A 19373-nucleotide genomic window follows, 5' to 3' on the forward strand; every position below is an offset into this window, starting at 1 on the left:
CATCGACAGGCGTGGACAAACCGTGACTTTATCCACGTCAGCAAGAATATATGTCTAGCCAGAAGACCAGACTTCACTGTGGTGATCAGAAGAGAAGGAAAAGGTAACGTTTTTTCTTGACTCTGTTCCAGATAACTGAGAATGTCTATCCGTGAAGTCACTGAGGATGATGAACTGTGGCTCGGGGCATTCAAAGATGTACGGCAATAGAAGGAGAGGGAAATAGGGCTGTCCTTGGCCCTCTCCTCCCTCCGCTGTTGAATGCTAAGCAGACGATGAGACATTGGTCGGGCTTCTACTAGACGATCTGGTGGACATGGTTCCTTATACCGCTGTGGAGTGGATACTGAGTATCTTGACAGCTGTGAATTATGCACTATCCCTTTCCATTGCTACCAACGTCTAAGAAGAGAAGAGGCTCATCGAAAAGAATATTCTTCGTTGATTGGCGCTAGCGGATCAGAAAAATTAAACAGGCAACAGATGATATTGACCTTACAGAAACAGATATGACAGTCCTATAGAAATGAACTGATGATCTTTCTCCCACAATGAAAGATACTCACTGCCACAAGCGCTGTTGGAAGTGCATATTTTCATCGCCAACATTCAGCACCTCAATGATCGTGCAGAGAAAGCAGACGATTCTAAGAAGGATGAATATGGGATAGATTCTCCTGCACTGCGACAAATGGGATCAGCGACACCATTTCAAGTACTTTTGGAAAATAAGCTTCTGCATCCTGTCCATGGCTGGCATATTGTGTCTTTGTGATACATTTATCTTCTCTTATAGCAGCCCTTTCTTGATATCGTTTAACGATGTCTTTCACCCCCGCCTCCCCTTCAGCAAGCCCTCAGATGATCCGTCTGTGTGTGCCTCCTTTATCCCCCCCCCTCCTCCTCCTGCGCCATGATAGATCCGGTACATCCTTCTCAAGAAAGATGACATAACCATACCACGATAGAAGAATAGTCAAAGCATTGATTATATCGCAGAAGCTTGATAATATCCTGCCATCTATGACCAAAACCCAATTGAGATTCCAGGCTATGCGAGCCGCCAGTTAAGAGGTTTCAGTCGACAAGAAACTAGATACTCTGGCCCTTAGTACCTCGAAAACAACACATCGGGCACAACACTGCCCTGAACGAAAACTGGAGACACTTTGAGGACGAGAATTTGATGTTTGGGAAAGTTGGCGTTTGCCAGAGGGTCGGAGGTCGGAGAAGATATGAGTGCTGGAGAGGGAGACGATGTGGTGTCTTACTTTCTACACTGCCAGTTGGTAGCATGTTAATGTTGTTTACGGCCAGGTGAGAGCGATTGGAGAAGGTGGGAATGCCTTGGATTGATTATGCGCCTACAGCTGACCACGATCATTACCACCGTGCGGGGTCTGCTTTAAAATGATATACACAGCCTATGGGAAATACTCAGATGCGACACCAGATACTCTAGTACTAGGGAGGCTGAAATTTACAATACATAGTCATATCAGGGCTCTTTTACCGCCGATGAAATAGGGCTTCAAGAAAAGCCATAGCGCCGGTTACATACTGACTAATGGACCGCATAAACAACAGGATTACAAGTCCTGTGATGATTGCTGCTCTCAGATTCAATATATTAAGACAAGCTACACTTTGCTGTGATATGTGTCGAATCAAGCAGTGTCATTCTCTCAACATCCAGGTGTGTTATATGTGGCGGACAAAGCTTGAATTTGAAGCGTTATGAAATAATGAAGAGCGAGATCTTATTATTTACACATCTTGCCTGTCAAACGCTTAGGTACCTACCTTTGCAGTGGCTAGTCATTATCATGCAACACTGAACATATATGGTCAACACTCTGGAATTGATCTACGCTACAATACTTATGCAGGAAGCCGCAGAGATAGAGTGTTGTGGCTGCTACATTCACCCTAACATTGAAGCGATGCCTGTGACAGCAACGAAGCCTAATAAAGCTCACCCGTGGCGAATATACATATGGAATGGTGCCTATACACTGGTGAAACCCGTGCATTGCCTGCTTAGCAGCAAGTCCCACTACCCATTGTGCTATGGGGTGTTTCAAAAGACAAGGATGATCCGGTGGCAGCTGCCCCGTTGGGGAAGCTTCATCTGTACATACCCATCGCGGAATCCAGGCACTTAGTTACATTCACGGGTGAGTACACTGGCAATGTATTCCCACAGCCATACGAGAGGCATTCATTTGCTATGGAGCTAATGTTCGACGCAGGCCCGCGCATGCGCCTTTTGAAGTACTGTACAGGGTGGATACCAGGCCCCCGGTCCATAGGTGTCATTATAGATGGTTTCAGATTCGAGACCATCGCTGAACTAGACTGTTGACACTAGGAACCGTTCGCAGTACCATGCTCCCCCCTAAAACACAGCGGCGCTGAGCGAAGGACCTCGCGAGCTGTACCACAAGATGGATTTCGGGACTGCTTTGAACTACGAAGCCTTGTGGCAATGTGTGCTGTACGACTGCCAGGCGGCTCTCGAGCTTTCCGGGCAAGGATATGAGTTTATTATGCTGATGGCAAGAGATGAGGATGTAGACGATCTCAAATCTGTGATGCTTGTTATCAGGCATGGCGGGGAGGTCGTGGACCCCTTCAGCGATGACCCACTGCTAAGGCGTGTTGTGATACCACCGTACATGTCAGAGCACGAATACTTGTATACATCAGAAAACGTACGGGTAAGGTTTTCCTGCAGCACTGGCACTGGCTTTTATATTTTATTCTACTGTCACAGGGATTCGCCATCCTATGGTATCCCCCATTCCATACACACCATAGACATAGACCTAAATGACAGGTACGTTGAACCCACTTCTCTAATTACTAGTCTAGAGTGGTGAAAGAAATTACCATGGTGACACCACATCACAGATCTAATATCCTTCATAGCCAATGTTTCAGATCAAAGGAGAATATCCATGGTGTTGAGGTAGCCTCCGAGGGTTACTCGATTGAGTTTATTTAATTATCTTTATGACAGTCCCTACTCATGCGATATATTGGGGCTAATAATCAACAATATTCGAGCTATAGTGCAAGAAGATAAGAGCGCAGATATGATCATTGAGGATGTGTCTCGAGACATTCCAGTGTCTCTCCATCAGAGAATTCTATATACTATATGCATGCACAATGTTGCCTTTTTTCACGGTTGACTGGTTCTGTCATACTTATCCGGTTGGTTCTCTTCGCATGGCTGGTGACGAAACACGAGAATACAAAATCAAAGTCCTTAGAAAACTCAAAGGTGTATCGAACAACTCGCGGACAGACTTTTGAAATTTGAACAACAGTTAGAAACCTCATTCAGACCCACCTCCACGTTCATCCTATCTGCAGGTCATGCGGCGTGCATGGCAAGGAAACTTCAATGGATTACAAGAGGCCAAGCCAGGACAAATTAAACAATCCTTCTGAGAAGCCACGGGTAAATACCTCCCCAAGAATACGCTACTCGCTTTGGTGGAAGAGATTGGATATGAGTAGAAGGACTTCTGGCCGTACTGCGGCATTAAAGAGACAGGTTAGGGTCTAGGGTCAATACGAAGAACTACAAGCGAGCAGCCGCCTTCAGGTGCCGGTACGACAGCTGAATAGGTATGTTCTGTCAAGGAATAAGGTCGAATTTCCACAGCTGATGCCTTGGGGGAGGGGTAAACATTGGTCAGCAACATGTTCATAGGGTCTGATTGAAGTTAGATACTTGCTTTTCTGTACGTTTGCAGGGATTAGTGTTCTCCCATGTTTGATACCTGAGATAGGGCATTAATCTGACAGTAGTAAAATGAATAATCCATCTAATATAACTATCCTTTTGTTGTCATCTAGGTCGGTTTTTATAAATTACAATAGAGTGAATTGTGGTTGAGCAGCCCAGAAACATGCTGCTGGTCAGCATATGAAGGAAATCCACTGATGATACCATGATATTATCAATTTATAGATGGAAAGTAGAGTATGTCAGTATGAATTGTCAACTGTGACAATTCATACTTATATCATGATCTTGCATGGGACAGGTCTGGGAGATCTAGATCAGCACTCACGTAATTACATTACCGTCTACGCTTCAAAGACAGTGACATCCGGGCAAATTACCTAGATTGGTTATTGCAGTCGGTGAAGACTGACTGTCATTCTTCTCGGACGTTTGCCGTGGTGGACATCCATACTCAAAAATACTCCATCCAGCGCAATTAATTCCGAGAAAACCGCCGCTTCCAACAAAAGGTACCGTGGAACCCGATCGGCGGCTCAACGGACATGGATACACACAGGAGGGTGCGTGGGGAAGTTCCAAAGCAGAACCAGAACCAGAACCACTAAGCGCACAATGGGCCCAATTAAGCGAATAGGCGATGGTTGGATAGATCTTGTGCGCATCTGGCCCTGTTGCCTTGCCGATCTCTCCACTTGATTTGTGAACGATCAGGATCGGAATCTGGAAATTTGAGACACCGTGAAGATCGGGACCAGCTGTATAATACCGTCGGGCTGACACCACGGAAATGTATTTCCTGTAAATACTTTACACTGATACCGTTTAAGCTGGGTATGTATACAGGGTTGGTGTTGGGTGTACCTATCTACTTTGTATATGATATGACTCTCATGTGAATGGTCCTTGAAGGTAAGTACTTTCATGAGTCATGGCCATCTACTGACTCGCATCTGCCTATATCTAACTGTCTGGCTGTTTCGAGGGCAAGAGCCACAGGGCGATCTTGCAAGTCCAGCCGCAACCGGCGCATCAGTAATACTACAACCAGTCCGACTCAGATCGAACGTTCAAATGGGCTTGCTGAATAGCAATGATATAGCAGGAAGATCCGGCAGTATTGGTCATCAATTGTAACTTTAATCAGTGTAGGTAATATAAGTAGTATGGTAATTCAGGTTGTAATCAAACCGGTAAGCTATGACACAAGTATCGATGACGCGTCGCAACATGACATAACATGACGCCAGAAATTCGCCGAACCCTGGACTAGACTCCACTGTCATCGCTCTGCACTGTTCAGTCGCCTATATGACAAGCCCTGGAGATTTGACCTACATTGTGATAGTAAATTTGATAAACACCATATGTTCAAAGTCAGATACTGGAAATTTTGCTCCCCACATGCCCGCGGATCCAAAGAAGTTTTCCATGTCCAATACATCGAATCCTGCGACTCAACCGAGAGTAATCGGCTCTATCCCGTGCAAGCGAATATACCCAGTCGTTGGAACTTGCTAGCAGACCGCAGTGATACTGCATGACGTACAGCAGAGCGTGGGCCTTGAAAAGAAACGCGGCTGATGACCGCCTCCCTTCCTCTTTTCAGAAAGGGGACGCGGAGAGCAGGACAAAAGGAGTGAAGGCCAACCGAGCGTCAAACACGAACCTCCATAGGCTAGAACGTATGAAGTATGTTAAAGAGAAGGACAAATTATCAGTCGTGATCGGTTGGTCTCCTAAAGTGGACGGACCCCTGGACCCAAGTACCCATTAGCCGTTTCGTTTCACATTTAGTACTCACGAACTTCTTTGAGTAAAAGAGGGTTTGTTCGTTTATCCGGGCATAGCACAACTGAATTGGCATTGGGGCTGCACGAGTGATCATTTGTGGTCCTAGGCTAAAACCTAGGATAACCAAGTGCTGTGCGCCAATCAAAGCCCAGGGATTAAGTTCCTGACTCGTCGGTAGTAGATTCATTGGGAGAATCACTGATGGTGCCATAATCCGGCCGAGGTCGGGACTTGGATTTCCGATGGTTGGTCCGTGGAGCCCGATCTAGGGAGAAAGACTCATTCTTACTAACAGAGTCTGCATGACGGAGCAAACTTACAAGGTAAATAGACGATGCCTAGACTCATTGTGTTTATGTGGACACTGATCTCCCAAATACCGGCCCCGTGGGCGCCACTTCGGCGGCTCGTTCTGATCCTCAACGCTCAAAGACAAATCAGGGCGAAGCCTCGGTTTTACCATGGAAGCAAGGGATGTATGTTACATCCTCAGGTCCTTCGCCCATCTATGAAGGCCTGGGGTAGTAGCTTATAAGCATTTGGTCAATCTGCTCAAGATTAGTGCTTAGTAGCAAGTCACGGGAGAAGTGACATGCCCCAAAAAGAGACAGGGTTACTTACAGATATGATGCTATGTTCAGAGTGAACTAGATTTTGTCAAGCACAGATGCATAGGTATGAGGCTGTCTCAAAAATCACCCTGCACACTGAGCACTCATGGTAAGGCAACGAAAAACCGCTTTAACGCCTTATCTGCACAAGCAGGCGAGTTGCTACCATGTCGGGCTCCCCAACAACTGCATCTCGAGCCTTGAACACCCCTACGGCATGAAAGTCATGGATCTAAACTTAGCAGCCGTAGCCTTGACTCATAGAAAACCGAGCCGGCCAATAATTGACAGCAGAAGAGATTCAGACACAACCGACATGTGGGAAGTTGTCAGGTATACTTCCCATATGTACTAAGAAGCAGTAGCGAAGGACTCTTTGTTGTAAAGAGGTCCTAGAAGAACCTTGACACCTTGCTAGATGGACTCGGCTCCTTCCCAAATGTAAGCCTTGCCTTATTGCCCTGTTATTGATGCTTTGTTGATCCCAATGAGACATCACGAGTCTGAGACTGTCAAAGCACACTCGTGAGTTAATGATGCATTTGCCTTTTGTGGTATAATTCTACTCTTGCATCGACGAGCGTATATTGACGCCGATCATGTCGTTGACCACACGGCACAGAAGACATAGCCTCCCAGTCACTATTGTTTACTATTAGTACTAGCAGTCTAGTTTGGGTTCTGCCCTGGTCTGTGATGAACCGTCAGTGGGGACTTCACACACCTGGACGAGGCCGAGCCACAGGCTAGACACGGCACCATTGTTTGGTAGCATCTGAAACCTCGCGACACACTAAGTCACTAACAGCAGCTAGTGTGGCTCGCAAACCCTTGATCCATGCAGTGAGCTGTGGCTAGTGCAGACTAGTGGCAATAATCTGTGGCTGGAGGGGCTGACGCGCCACTGTGGCAAACTGTGCTGCGGCTGCAGTGCAGATCCTGTGGCGTCGGTCTCTCCGGGACTCCCAGACGGTAGTATCCTGAGACGAAGATTTCTTTGCGATGCGTGTTGTGTAGACTCGGTTGCGAGGCACCAGGAGGCCGATCCGAGAGATATCTTTGGGGGTACCGTAGGTACCGTAGGTACCGTGGGGAATGGCCAGCTGGGATGCAGAAGGGTACCGAACGGAACGGTAACTTACACCCATGGAAAAACATGCATTGACCCAAGGTAAGCTCATGGGTCTTGATCATCCCCTACCTCAACCCCTAATAGTCGCATGGACGTTTCGGCTCCGGGTCGGTATTTATTCACCCGGTGAGATGTCACACTTCTATTGCTTTCTCTCCGACAAAAACAACCAGGCCGGGACCTCGCGACGGGCCAATTTCTGTGGCAAAAACGTATGCGAGGTCTAACATGGGCACAATGCATCATGCAGCTCTAGGTTATCAGGTGACCAATTAAATGGGCTGGAATTCCACGGTGGATATGACGAACGTGCTCCTGCATACATAATGGCAGTGAATTCCGGGAATTGGTGATGCCGCCCCATCCACAAGATACCGGTGATATGAGACGAGCCAGATCGAGCAGATAGTCGTACCGCCTTGCATGAGCTGAACCGCACAATATCGGCGGTGGTCATTAATATATTGGTTCTGGAGCAGTTCCCGTTTGAGCTCCCCTCGGAATTGTTTTCCTTGCGACCTACCCCCTGACAGAACCTGAAAACTGGTGTCGGTGTCATTGCGCAGTCAACGGCTATCTCGCATTGACTTTGTTGTGTGTTGTACCGTAGAGTATGCTAACCGCACGCAATGCATCAGACGACTCCGATGTTGTAAGCACTTAACCTGATTGGAGCTGTGTGCAGTGGGGATCTCGAAGGAAAAAGCAAAACTGACCCAGTTCCACCAACGATAGCAGGACACAACAGCCACTTGGTCGAACGAGCCACAGTGAGCCATGGTTCATGGTGCAGAGATACGACCCAGGTGCATCTCTCTGCGTTGTTTCGGTAAGTATCTGTCAAAGCCGTCAGGAAAGAATGCACATCACCTGCACCCTGAGCATGGCGTCTGGTAAGCCGCAAGGTGTGGGCACTAGACAGCCGGTAGTGCTTGTTTTGTCCTTCTTGCCACACCGCTCCTCCAGCATTTCCCTTTCTATCCCTGGTTCAATGCCTGCTGGGACATGCTTGCATGTGTTGCAATCCGGTCTCCCAGCAGTATGGTAGTTTCTCGAACCAGGAAACGCAAGCGAAGTCAGAGTCGCAGTTTTCGGTCGAGTTATTCTCCGCTGCCTGCGAGCTAGTGAATTTCTTCGTTTGCCCATGTTAATTCTTCTGCCTGTGCCAGCTGGATTGGAGCAAGCTGACCGAACAGGGAAAACATCAACAAAGATCAGGATGAGACGTCACCAATGCTGGACTCGGGTCGGCGATTGGTCCAGCGACACTATAACTCACCCAGTAAGGTGCAGAAGCGGCCTCGATATTGCAGCGAGTGGGCCTGAGCTGGTGTCAAAACTCCCCGGCGTCACGATGTGGCAAATTTTCTGGCATTAGCCTGGCAGAGCTGAACCGATGTGATTAGCAAAAGGCGCGCTGGGGCACTGGTCAGTACCAGTGGTTAATTCTTTTGAAGTTTGATTGGATAATTGTGATTCTCTAACAAGAGACCTAGCACTTGAGTTGTGGAGGTTGCTCCAGGATAACTGAGGCGATCGAGAGATGAGAGAGTGGTGAAGAGCAGATAAGTGATGGGGGAGAGGCCCCGGGGATCCTTACCTGACGGTACCTTACCTTACCCCTTCTCGCGAGCCCTGTGGAATTTGACCTGCATGGTGGGGTCGGCTGGCTGGTCTTACTGTTAGTACTGTTGCCATTGGTGGTTAGCATCGGGACAGTTCTTTGTTTATTGATTAGTAGTACGGAGTAGTTCTCTCACCCCTCAGAATTTAGAACAATTTTAGCTCCTCGAAATACTGCAGGATTAGACGGCTATGAAGAGTGAATCACTATAAGGACATTGTCGCCAGCCATGAAGAAACCAAACCCGTCATGCGGCTGCGGGTGTTCCACCCAGCAGGTGAATCCTAAGATCATAGCCGTTGACCAGCTCATCCCTATTCCCTACCAAGTAAGTGCCAATTAACTCGGTTCCTGAGAACGACCTTGGTGGAGTTGCTCAAGCCACCCGACAAATTAAGTAATTAACGACTAGAGCAAAAAGAAAAGACAGCACAAAAAGAAAAAAAAAAGGAATAATCAAGTCACAACAGGGCGGCGTTGAGATGTCGATGCTGTACCCCGCCATATCTCAACATGCATTAGTAGTACGGCATTGCAACCTCTGCTTATCTGTCAATTCAGTTGACGGCGTTGAATATCACCGCCGAGCGCCCGGGTGATTGAAAACGATATATTACCAGGCAGAAAGAAAAGGAGCTGAAGTCCAAGGAAGGGGTTCCTGACCGCCGCATGTGCCACTGCTAGCAGCCAAAACTATGGAAACGCCACTCACACCGCATCCTTCCCTGACAATGAGGGAGGGATCTGAAGAGTTCGTTGGTTTATATGGTAGGGCCAGGGCACATGGCTGTCATCATTCAGGCTGGCCATTGAGCCCTATTGATTGGGGCATGTAGATGACTGTTACCGACTATGGTAACATCCGGTACCGTCAGCGTATCGCGGCAGATACGGATGACGATCTTACATCTCGCACACTGTCCTTTTTCTTCTTTTTGTTTGCAGACTTCATTATACGAGACTCCTGACTGTGTAGGCATCCAAATGAAGGATTATGGCTTACCCAACAGAGCCGGGTGCAGTCACATCAAGCGATGCAGGCCAAGTTCTGACCGATATCGAAGTACAACTGAGGTATGGACATGAGTAGGAACGTCGCAACTACTGTGCAGCTGCACGGATATCTTTGATCTGGGCAACGGGCCTATCAGCATTTTCCCGGGTCCACTGACCAAAAGGACACGCGATGACCAGCGCTTTTTGCCATCCGCTAAGGACGGAGCTGCTAACCTAAGATATGGGGCACTACCCTTTCCTTTCGATCTGTACCTGATTTTCCCTTTTTTATTTTTGGGTAGGGGGACCATGGTCGAAGTTAATTATAATTAATATTTATTATCTCTTTCTTGTGTTGCACTGGGATAGGATGGCCCCGACTGATGGTCATGATCTAGTATCATAATGCCCGGAGAAGTTATGATCGTTGTGTCTGGGATTAATCAGCGCAGAAGTCGACGCAGCGTTGCCCTGTCCCCAGCGGGCCACTGCCTAGTTTGGGACAGAGGGTTAGCACTGGCTTTATTACTGTCCATTATTGGCTGTGCCCCTAAAAAAAAAAATCATCAAACGGATTAAAAAAAATGAAAATTAGGGGCAAAAATAATCAATAAAAAATATGACCGAGATAAAAATAAAAAAGAAAGTATCAGATCTCTCTTATTTATATGATATGCTTGCTCGACCTCTTTTTGAACATGCATTCCTCCAGCCCAACTGCTCTGAGTTTATCGGGTAGACCCGTTCTGGTTCTAGTCACTCGTCGTTCCAAACAATATCCAAGTCCAGTCCACTGCCAACGTTGCTCCGCAATTCGACTCTTTTTTGCTCGGCCGTTCCATTCTTAATTCACTTTCTTCCTCTTGTCTCAGCCCGAGGATTTATGTATGTCTCATGCCCCCCATCTCGTCTCCTCAATGGGCCCCATCATCTAGAGCCTCCGTCCATCTACTTCATCTCTGCTCGCTTCCTCCTTCCCCTCCTGCTCGGCCCATGCCCTCATGAGCTGTTTTTATCCTTCCTATAAATGGACCACGCCTAGCAGATGTCCATGAATGAATCTCACTCGGATAGAGGACTAGGTTTCGCGATCAGGACTCTGTTCCGCTCCTCACCTTCGCCCTCTCCGACCCCGACTCCCACCCCGCGACACCGAGTGTCCTTCCTCCGTCGAGGACGAAGTATATTTTCGAACAGGTACGGAGTATCTCTTCACCTGGTCGCCATTGGTTATGTCTTGGTGCTCGGGCTATGTACGTCACTGTGTCTCGTCCTTGACTCCAATCGTGGACAAAGAGACAATGGTGTGAAAAGAAAGCGACTAAGAGCAGTCTTCTTACAGGAACCCTCGCAATTCGAGTTACTTTTCCACCGGATCTCCAATGCACGATCGCCAGCAATTCAATCCGGCCGCGATGGTGGGCCTTGCTCAAGCGTCTGCGGGCGACAACTTTGACGTCTTCGAATGGCACCCTCGATACCAGAGCTGTCAGCGATACTTCCTGGACCAGGCACAACATAGCGTTCCTGTCCAAGCACTTTCCGCGTTCCTGAACATCCGTCTCCCCTTCCAATGGCAATCAAATCCCGTTATGAACTCCCACGCCGAATCATCCTCCGCTAGTGCGCCATCCGCATCTTCCCCCGCCTCGACTCTGCCTCCATCCGTCTCGCTGATCCCATACATTCGCCGCCTCGTGGCCACCGGAATGGATTTCCCTGGCGTGCTGCATGGATTCTTCGGGGACGACTGGGGCACGGGCATTGGCCCCCTTCACGAGCAGGAACGGCGCAATTACCTCTTTGCAGCCAAGAGTGGTGGATGGGCCGCAGTGAAAAAGGACTACGACATGCCCCCGCTCGAGACGATTCCATTCTTACGCCCGTTACAGGGGCCACTGGATTCGGAGATTGAGGCGGCGGAGCGGAGTTGGAGTGAGTGGCTTGCGATGGAAGACTGGATGGTCGGGCCGCGAGCGCCTGACGTGCTTCGCGATTCCTCGTCACAATTATCACGACACCAGAGTTCGCGGGGATGACAGTTAGCATGATTTCACTCTTTCCATTTCTCTATCTTTCCCGGTACTTTTTGACTACATTTCTACACCCAACGCTAGACAGGCTGGCGGGAGCACGGAGTTGGTGAGACTCAGCATGAGACGATGATCATACGAATTCTTGGATATTGAGCGCGATGAATTCGCAGTCCCACATAATGGTTTCTGATTTGAATTATTGAAGCCGTGGGACTCCTTGCGAGGGTTGTGAATATACGACCGGACAGACATAACGAACGAGATAATACTTACCCCTTTTCATCCATTATTCATAGTGAAGTGCTTCAGGTAGATAACTACATGGGTACCTGAAGTTCCACTTCCCCTGTCTCTACACAGTAGAGAAAAGCCCCTGCATTGGGTACCAACCCCCAAATAAACAACAATAATATAGGATTAGTGATACACTATAATAGTGTCAGGCTCGCGGTCATTGATGCCTGAACACCGCCCCTGCCCCTGACACCAGCACCAGCGCCAACGCCAACGCCAACGCCTTCCGACGGACCGCGGCATTAGCCCGAAGATCCAGTCCTATCCTATCCTGATTCAGGTCCCGGTCGGTTTGAGAATATTTTTTTTCTCTTTCTATCCCATGTGAGAGACTAGTGCCTATGTCTATGGGATAAGTTATTGCCGACCGGCGCGCCCCACTGGTTTGTTAGACCTGACCCAAATTGAGCTGAACTTAGGGTCATACTGGAATGTGGGAAGTGGGAATAGAAGTGTGGATGGATGATTATCAAGCAATCAGTCACTGTCCGCCTTAGCTGCCCTGTATATGAATAAAAGAAAGGAACAGGTGGATATAGGTACGTAGGGTGAAGGGGGGGGGGAAGAAAGAAGAAGAAAGTAGGGCACGATTGCCGCTTTCCGATGCCCACATCCCATCCATCCATCCATCCATCCATCGTAGGGTATGGTAGGTTTGTGTGTGATTCGGTACCCTATATCCCCAATCCATGGGTTACGTCCCTCATCTGTTACTTTACTTACATCATACCAGTAGTCAATGTATCCCGTCCTATATCTATCATCTATATATAAACATGACTGTAATGTCCGTATATGCATGTAAACCTCTGCCTACTGCCTACAGCACGCAAAATAAACAAGCAAGGAAGAAGGAAACTCGATCAAATCCCGTAATTGTGATAACTGGACCGGGCGCCGCAGATTAAACTTCTTCTGGAGTTTTCGATGGGGATCCGAGTGGTTGGTTTGGTGGCGCGGCTGAAGGGCGGGGTTGGGGAGGGGCGACGGGGAGGGGGAAGTGGGTGGCCGGTGGAAGCGCTAGGATTTAGTGTCTGTCTTCTTCTTTTACTCGTTTGTACTATTGACTGTTAATAGTTAGGAGGGGTGGGTGTTGTGTGTTATGATGGGGAGGGAGAAGGTATTGTTGTACTTGGGACGGATTTTGTGTTCAGGGTGTTGATGTGAGGTTGTAAAAGAGTATGGGTTTACTTGGATGGAGTATGGTTGGTGTAAGGGTAGAGGAGGGAGAAGTACCTCTTTCTTTAGGTGAAGGGATTCATACGGTATGGGATACAAGAGTGTATCTGTATGGAATTACGGAGTTTGATACAGTTGACGGTACAACATACATACGGATATTACCTTACTGTGGCTGGTGTACTTGTGCAGTGATAAGCCATATCGTTCGCCGGCCACCCATCATGTGACCCTAGGTGCTTAGCTAATAGCACGTGACCGGCACCTGACGTCGTCCAAACAATGGTTGAAGCTTTCCCCGGAATCAACAACTGTCAAAACAGCCCGAGCAAGATGTCGAAACAATGCTCTCCCAGTGCTCGGCTGGATGTATAAACTGAGAATTTCAGTCTCCACATCTGCTATGCGCTCCGCAAGGCCAGATATCCCCGCCAAAATATATAGAACATGACGTCCTCTGAACAATGGGGGACTTTCCTCCGACAATGTTTGCTCCACCGGATCGATGCCACCGAGTTCAAAAGTCTCACGCGGCTGCTCTTGCAGCGAAGCCCCATCACTGAGGCACCGCTGCTAAATGTGCTGCTAGAGACTCGACTCGCGACAGGGATTAAATGGGATCCGTTACTCCCACTCTATATTGACTGTCTCTGCAAGATGGGCGTGGTGCAAACCTCCACGGTGCTGAATTCTCTCCTTAAGTACTCATCCATCCATGATAAGCCACCAACTCCTGGCTCGGAGATGGCGCAGAGCAGACAGAAACGGAAATGTTATACCCTAATGACGGACATTCGAGTCGTCCAGGATGCTATGCTTTCTGTCTCCACGGGCAGTGCGCCCAAGACTTTTTTGGAAGCTATTGGTATATTTAACTCTATTGTCGACTGGGTACAGGCTGTTGTAGCCTGGCACAATAGCCATATGGATGCAAGCCATCAAACAGGGGGGCTGATGTCTTCCCCTGATGCTGTTTCGTTGTTCGAGTCGTTGGGAATTTTGCTCGCTGCGTTGTCAGGGACTGCCAAGGGTCTGCAGGTTCTTTCTGCTGACTCCCATGAAGGTAGACTCCGCATATTCTTGTCTAGTGTTTCTTGGTACTGACGACTTCTACCAGCGTTGAAAATCAAGCTTGGTCAGGCTCTGTCAGCATACCTTCCTCTCTGTGTGGAAGTATCGCTGCCGCTTCGTAACCGTCTGGATGGCTTGCAGAAGGAGTTCAATCTCTTTGGAGAGCCTCCATCCAAGGCGTTGGACGTTTCCATGATGGAAAATGTCAACGTGAACGCGCTTCAGTTCGAGGACTCGGTCATGGATGGGCCTATGATTAATTCAAGAGCAGGTCTCTACGTTTATATAAACGCGATGGTATATCAGTTGCATCATACTTGTTGAACTTCACTAACTGGCTTTTAGCTCGTGGGCCGCCCCCTGGTCGATGATAGTATGCTGCTGAATTTTCTCTCTAATAGATACGGGGTGAGTAGACGTCGTCTGTTACAGCGGGTAGCTAACCATCACAGGGACACTATCAAGTTCTCATCGAAGAAATCATTACAGCTGCATTCGATGTCCTATCAAATGCCAGCTACCGCAGCGAGTCCAGCCGATCAATGTTTCTATTACGTTCATTCCTGGTGAACAAACTTCCCGCCTTTATTGCGGCCATGTTGGCCGCCTCCATGGTGTCGTTGCCGATGGAGCTTTGTATCAGCCATGCTTTGAGCCGGCTTGATCCGAACACCTTTCCGTCTTTCTCGCAAATGTTTGCCATGCAGGGCAACACGGTTCTGTCCGATGTGCGACAAGAGTTCTTGTTCGCTTGTGCCTCGCACAAGTTGATCCCGGAGTCCAGCATTGAGCGCCTATTAGGGGAGAACCCGATGCAGACCCTCCCTGTTGGGGGTCCGTATCATAAAGATGAGCTTGTTTCACAAATCAATACCAACCCGGAGCGGGCAGAGCAGTTGATTAATGAGATTGAATCAATGGAGGGCAACGCGGGTGCCATCGTGGGTGCCATCACAGACGTAGGCTCCCTTTTCCGTGAGTGTCGGCTCGAGACTGACATGGTCAGGTCATGCACCATCTCTGCAATCAGAAAGAAACGATGACATTGAAGAACATCTGTAATTCGCTCTCCCGACGGACGCAGGCCCTGGATGTGATTCTGCTTTTCCGGAGCACAAAACAAATACTGCAACCGCTTTGCGCTTTGCTAGATGCCTGGCACTGGGACGAGGACCAGGGAGAGAGCCAGCCGGTCTACGACGAGTTTGGAAGTATCCTCCTACTGGTGCTGACATTCAAGTTCCGATACGATTTGCGACCGCATGACATGGGAATCGGTGGTAACAATTCCTTCGTGCTGCGACTGCTCGAGAATGGCTTCTGCAGTCAGAAGCTTGATGATCTCAGCGAGAAGCAGAACAAGAATCTTGGCGCGTGGATCAACGCTCTATTCATGGCTGAAGGTATCAGCGAGGAAACCATGTCGACTTGCAGTCCGCAAGAATTCTACCTCCTCGTAAGTACGCTTTTCAACCAGAGCTTGGGGGCATGTGAAGCGGGAAAGCTAGAGTTTGATACACTCAAGGGAGGCTTCGAATGTGAGTTTGGCCATAATTAAGCGTCGCCTTTCGAGCTAACAACAACGCAGACCTTCTGGAGCCTTTTCTCCTCCCGTCGCTCATCTTGGCCTTGAATTGGCTGGGCAACCACATCTGGGAGACAGAAAGTGACCCGTCAATCCCACTCAAGACGCTACAGTCGCTAGTAAACCCCAGCTCGATATCTGGGGAAGCGAAAGAAATCCACCGGACCGTGCTGAACATCACCGCCCGCTCTTTGGAGGAGCAGCTTAAGGGTATCCGATCACGGCAACCAGAAGATATCAAACCGATCCTGGATGCACTTGAGCCATGCCTGTCCTTCCAGCGAAGTGGCAGTTGCCACCGCAGCGAGCTGGAGCCCTGGACCAGCCATACCCCCGGGGGTTTGTTAGCCAGCATCCGAAGCACCTTCCAGTCGCTGCTGCTATGGAGTACAAGCCCAGGCATGAGCATGGCACCCCAGACATACACACACCGACAGCTCCTCGCCGGCATCCAAATCCAAGGGTCAGCCCGCGTCTTGACAACCATCATCGATGAATTGAAGCTACAGACCGAGACAGGTAACGGCGACGTAGCCCTGGATGTCGCAGCTACAATAATCTGCGCACCACTTGCTGAATCCTTTGCCGTGGACCAGAACAATCATTCCCACCACCCCATCGACCCTAGTAAGGAGCCCTTGTCCCGGTGTCCAATCCTCACCCTCCGGGGTGCTCTCTTCATCCAGCACGAACACGTCCCCAAAATCTCCGAGAAAGACCCATTACGCGCAGAGGTTATCGTCCGCCTATACCGACGGGTGAACGCGCTCATGACGCCGCCATCCCAGGTCCCCAACCTGGACATGAACAACATCATTCAAACCATGCAGTTAGGCGTTGGCGGCCCAGGGCAGATGGACCTCGAGCAATCCGGCCCAGGTGGACACGACGATAATATCAACCAGATGCTAGATAACGCGGCGGCCGCGGCTGCCGCGGGAATGGACGGTAGTCAGAGTATGGGAGGGATGGGTAACATGGGCCTCGAGTCGACAGGTGGAGGACTGGACACGAGCATCGACGATGTGCTGAACGCGGCTGATATGGCGGTTGGGAATCCCGAGTTTTTGGATTTGGATATGGAGGGATTATTCTAGTTGATTTACTAGTGTATAGTTCCAATCATAAGCGAAGTACTTTGTAAAATGTACCAATTGTTCATCATACATACCATAGGGCATACTCTAGTTATATTTTTTATACAGAATAAAGTCACATCCTCATCAGCAGGATATATTCTCTGCAGTTAAGTACTAACTATATCAACCCAATCAAAAATAAAATCCATAAAACGCCCCCTGTTGAAAAAGTCCCGGCATTATCTTCATTCCATACGCTTCCCTCCACCTTCGTTGTCTAGACCAATAGACCAATATGTGTTCATATACATAAAGGTCACCTTGTCTATTGTTAGCTAAACCCACCTCATCTTGACTAAGTATATAATATATTCTGATATCTATAACCCCCCTGCCCTCCCCAATAGAATGAATAAGCCATGATATGAAATGAAATGATATGATACACTCAATCAAGCGAATCCAAAACGAATACGAATGACTTTCCATATTCACCAAAGATTCTTGATTATTGTTGGTTATGATTATTCGATATTACTACTAGAGTCGATATGTAAAGAAAGAGCTTCCTGGTGAATTGAGAGTTGATCTTGGATATAGTAAGTAAGTTGCTTGGATACTAGATAGATAGATAAATAGGTACATATATATATTCTATAGGAATATTCCATAAGTAAACTACTACATACTATATAGTATCATCGATGAGTTTCAAATGTCTAAGCTGATTGATTGGGGTTTTATCTTGTTGTTGCTGTCTTTTGTTTTGTGAAGATGTCCATACTAGCTCAACTAGACTATATATTTATCGAGGTGTTTATATATATCTGTGTGTTGGGGGGTGGAGGATTTGGATGTGTTCTGGCTTCGTAGAAGATGATGTATATATAAATCAAGTTCGTATGGAATTGATTGCAGTGTACTTTTATATATCTGCTTGTTGCATGTTTATCATTACTTGTCTATCTATCTAAATGTGGATACGGAGATGTGGAATCATGATTTGATACTCCGTAGGTAGTGAAAGAAAAGAAAAAGAAACTATAGGTTCCATTGGTGTCTGGGGTCTCCGGTATCGGAGTAGAATGTGAAAAGGCCGAGGTTGAACAATCATGTGAGTGTTTGTTGTTGTGTGTGGAATTGGTTGATATGCATGAATTAATGAAGATATGGGGTGTGACAGTTCTTTTTGGTTTGAAATACAAAGTAGTAGCGATGGGCATATGGCGGTCGCTTGCAATTGCTTTAGGTTGACATGGTTGTCCAAGGTTGGACGCGTCGCGTACCGCCAGATCCTTCATAAAATCCAAGCCTGGACCATCATCGTACGAACAAGAGTCCGAACACGGGGTCTTCTGCAAAAGGCAAACAATGTCGGCGCTAGGCTCGCCAGTGGATTCTTCAGCCAGAGGACAAACAACCCGTCAACGCATGCCATGCTCAAAGTAAAGGGTACCTGAGAGTACCTTATCCCACAATAGGACTTATTGCCGAAAAGAAAACTATCCGATGTGACAATGCAGTCAAGTCACACCGCACGTGAAAGGGAGAATGTGCGTGGTGGATCGATCATTGGCTGACCGTGTAAAATTTATCCCACGAGCGAGCCTGCATGGCTTGATTAGCGTGCATGGACTAGGCCGCTTACCCCGGTTGGGAACTGAGCGAAGCCTTTTGAGTGGCTGGGCTTCTGATATTGTTTGCCGGTATGCGCCTGCTGCAGTAGCCTTTATTCTAGCAGAGCTTTAGTCTGAAATTTCCTCCTGAGGACCCCCAATGGCGTTGCTGGTTTGGGTAAGACGGGCCCGACAAAAGGCATCGACCTATTTACATACCGACAGATGGCTACCCTCCATCGGTATTTCTTCTTCGTAGCCTATCCATAATCGGGCTGACATTTGTCCCGACCCCCTGATTCCGAGGGCTCAGTGGCGTGGCTGTGGCGGCAGGGGAGGATTCTGCACCCGCTGGCTAGATCCGGCGACGTGACGTGCGCGTTCTTTTCATGGCCCGAGAATGCTTGCTAGGATGAATATCATGATTGTGTGACAAACATCCACCTGACAAGAGCGAGACTAACTCCTAGCCCATTGCGGAGTAGTCACGAGCATCGGGTACGCCGAGGACGGCTAAGGCACACGAAGGATATGGCTCGTGCTTGACTTCCCGACTCCCGAGGTCCCGAAGGCCAGATCCTGTAGATGGCCCAGTG

General features: G+C 48.3%; 5 protein-coding genes across 5 annotated transcripts; 4 read left to right on the plus strand and 1 right to left on the minus strand.

Moving 5' to 3' along the window:
• Positions 1–1567: 1567 nt before the first annotated feature.
• BO94DRAFT_543947 (uncharacterized protein) lies at positions 1568–3007 on the plus strand (the record flags this gene model as incomplete). Its single annotated transcript, XM_025613156.1, has 5 exons — positions 1568–1696; positions 1890–2018; positions 2048–2177; positions 2410–2839; positions 2875–3007. The coding sequence occupies 5 exons, from the start codon at positions 1568–1570 to the stop codon at positions 3005–3007; spliced, it is 951 nt and encodes a 316-aa protein (XP_025470525.1).
• A 1621-nt stretch (positions 3008–4628) lies between these two features.
• BO94DRAFT_351851 (uncharacterized protein) lies at positions 4629–4984 on the plus strand. Its single transcript, XM_025607108.1, has one exon. The coding sequence runs from the start codon at positions 4685–4687 to the stop codon at positions 4895–4897; it is 213 nt and encodes a 70-aa protein (XP_025470526.1). The 5' UTR covers positions 4629–4684; the 3' UTR covers positions 4898–4984.
• Positions 4985–5335: 351 nt separating this feature from the next.
• BO94DRAFT_351973 (uncharacterized protein) lies at positions 5336–6180 on the minus strand. Its single transcript, XM_025607109.1, has 3 exons — positions 6176–6180; positions 5875–6102; positions 5336–5784 (listed from the first exon to the last, which is right to left on the minus strand). The coding sequence occupies exons 2-3, from the start codon at positions 6015–6017 to the stop codon at positions 5478–5480; spliced, it is 450 nt and encodes a 149-aa protein (XP_025470527.1). The 5' UTR covers positions 6018–6102; positions 6176–6180; the 3' UTR covers positions 5336–5477.
• A 4498-nt stretch (positions 6181–10678) lies between these two features.
• BO94DRAFT_532704 (uncharacterized protein) lies at positions 10679–12277 on the plus strand. The gene is made up of 2 exons (XM_025611176.1): positions 10679–11114; positions 11260–12277. The coding sequence occupies exons 1-2, from the start codon at positions 10969–10971 to the stop codon at positions 11954–11956; spliced, it is 843 nt and encodes a 280-aa protein (XP_025470528.1). The 5' UTR covers positions 10679–10968; the 3' UTR covers positions 11957–12277.
• Positions 12278–13743: 1466 nt separating this feature from the next.
• nut1 (putative RNA polymerase II mediator complex subunit Nut1) lies at positions 13744–17216 on the plus strand. The gene is made up of 6 exons (XM_025609029.1): positions 13744–14489; positions 14544–14794; positions 14843–14905; positions 14950–15456; positions 15504–16035; positions 16086–17216. The coding sequence occupies exons 1-6, from the start codon at positions 13874–13876 to the stop codon at positions 17177–17179; spliced, it is 3063 nt and encodes a 1020-aa protein (XP_025470529.1). The 5' UTR covers positions 13744–13873; the 3' UTR covers positions 17180–17216.
• The last annotated feature ends 2157 nt before the right edge of the window (positions 17217–19373 follow it).

Source organism: Aspergillus sclerotioniger (genome assembly GCF_003184525.1).
Source record: "Aspergillus sclerotioniger CBS 115572 chromosome Unknown BO94scaffold_6, whole genome shotgun sequence".
NCBI lineage: Eukaryota > Fungi > Ascomycota > Eurotiomycetes > Eurotiales > Aspergillaceae > Aspergillus > Aspergillus sclerotioniger.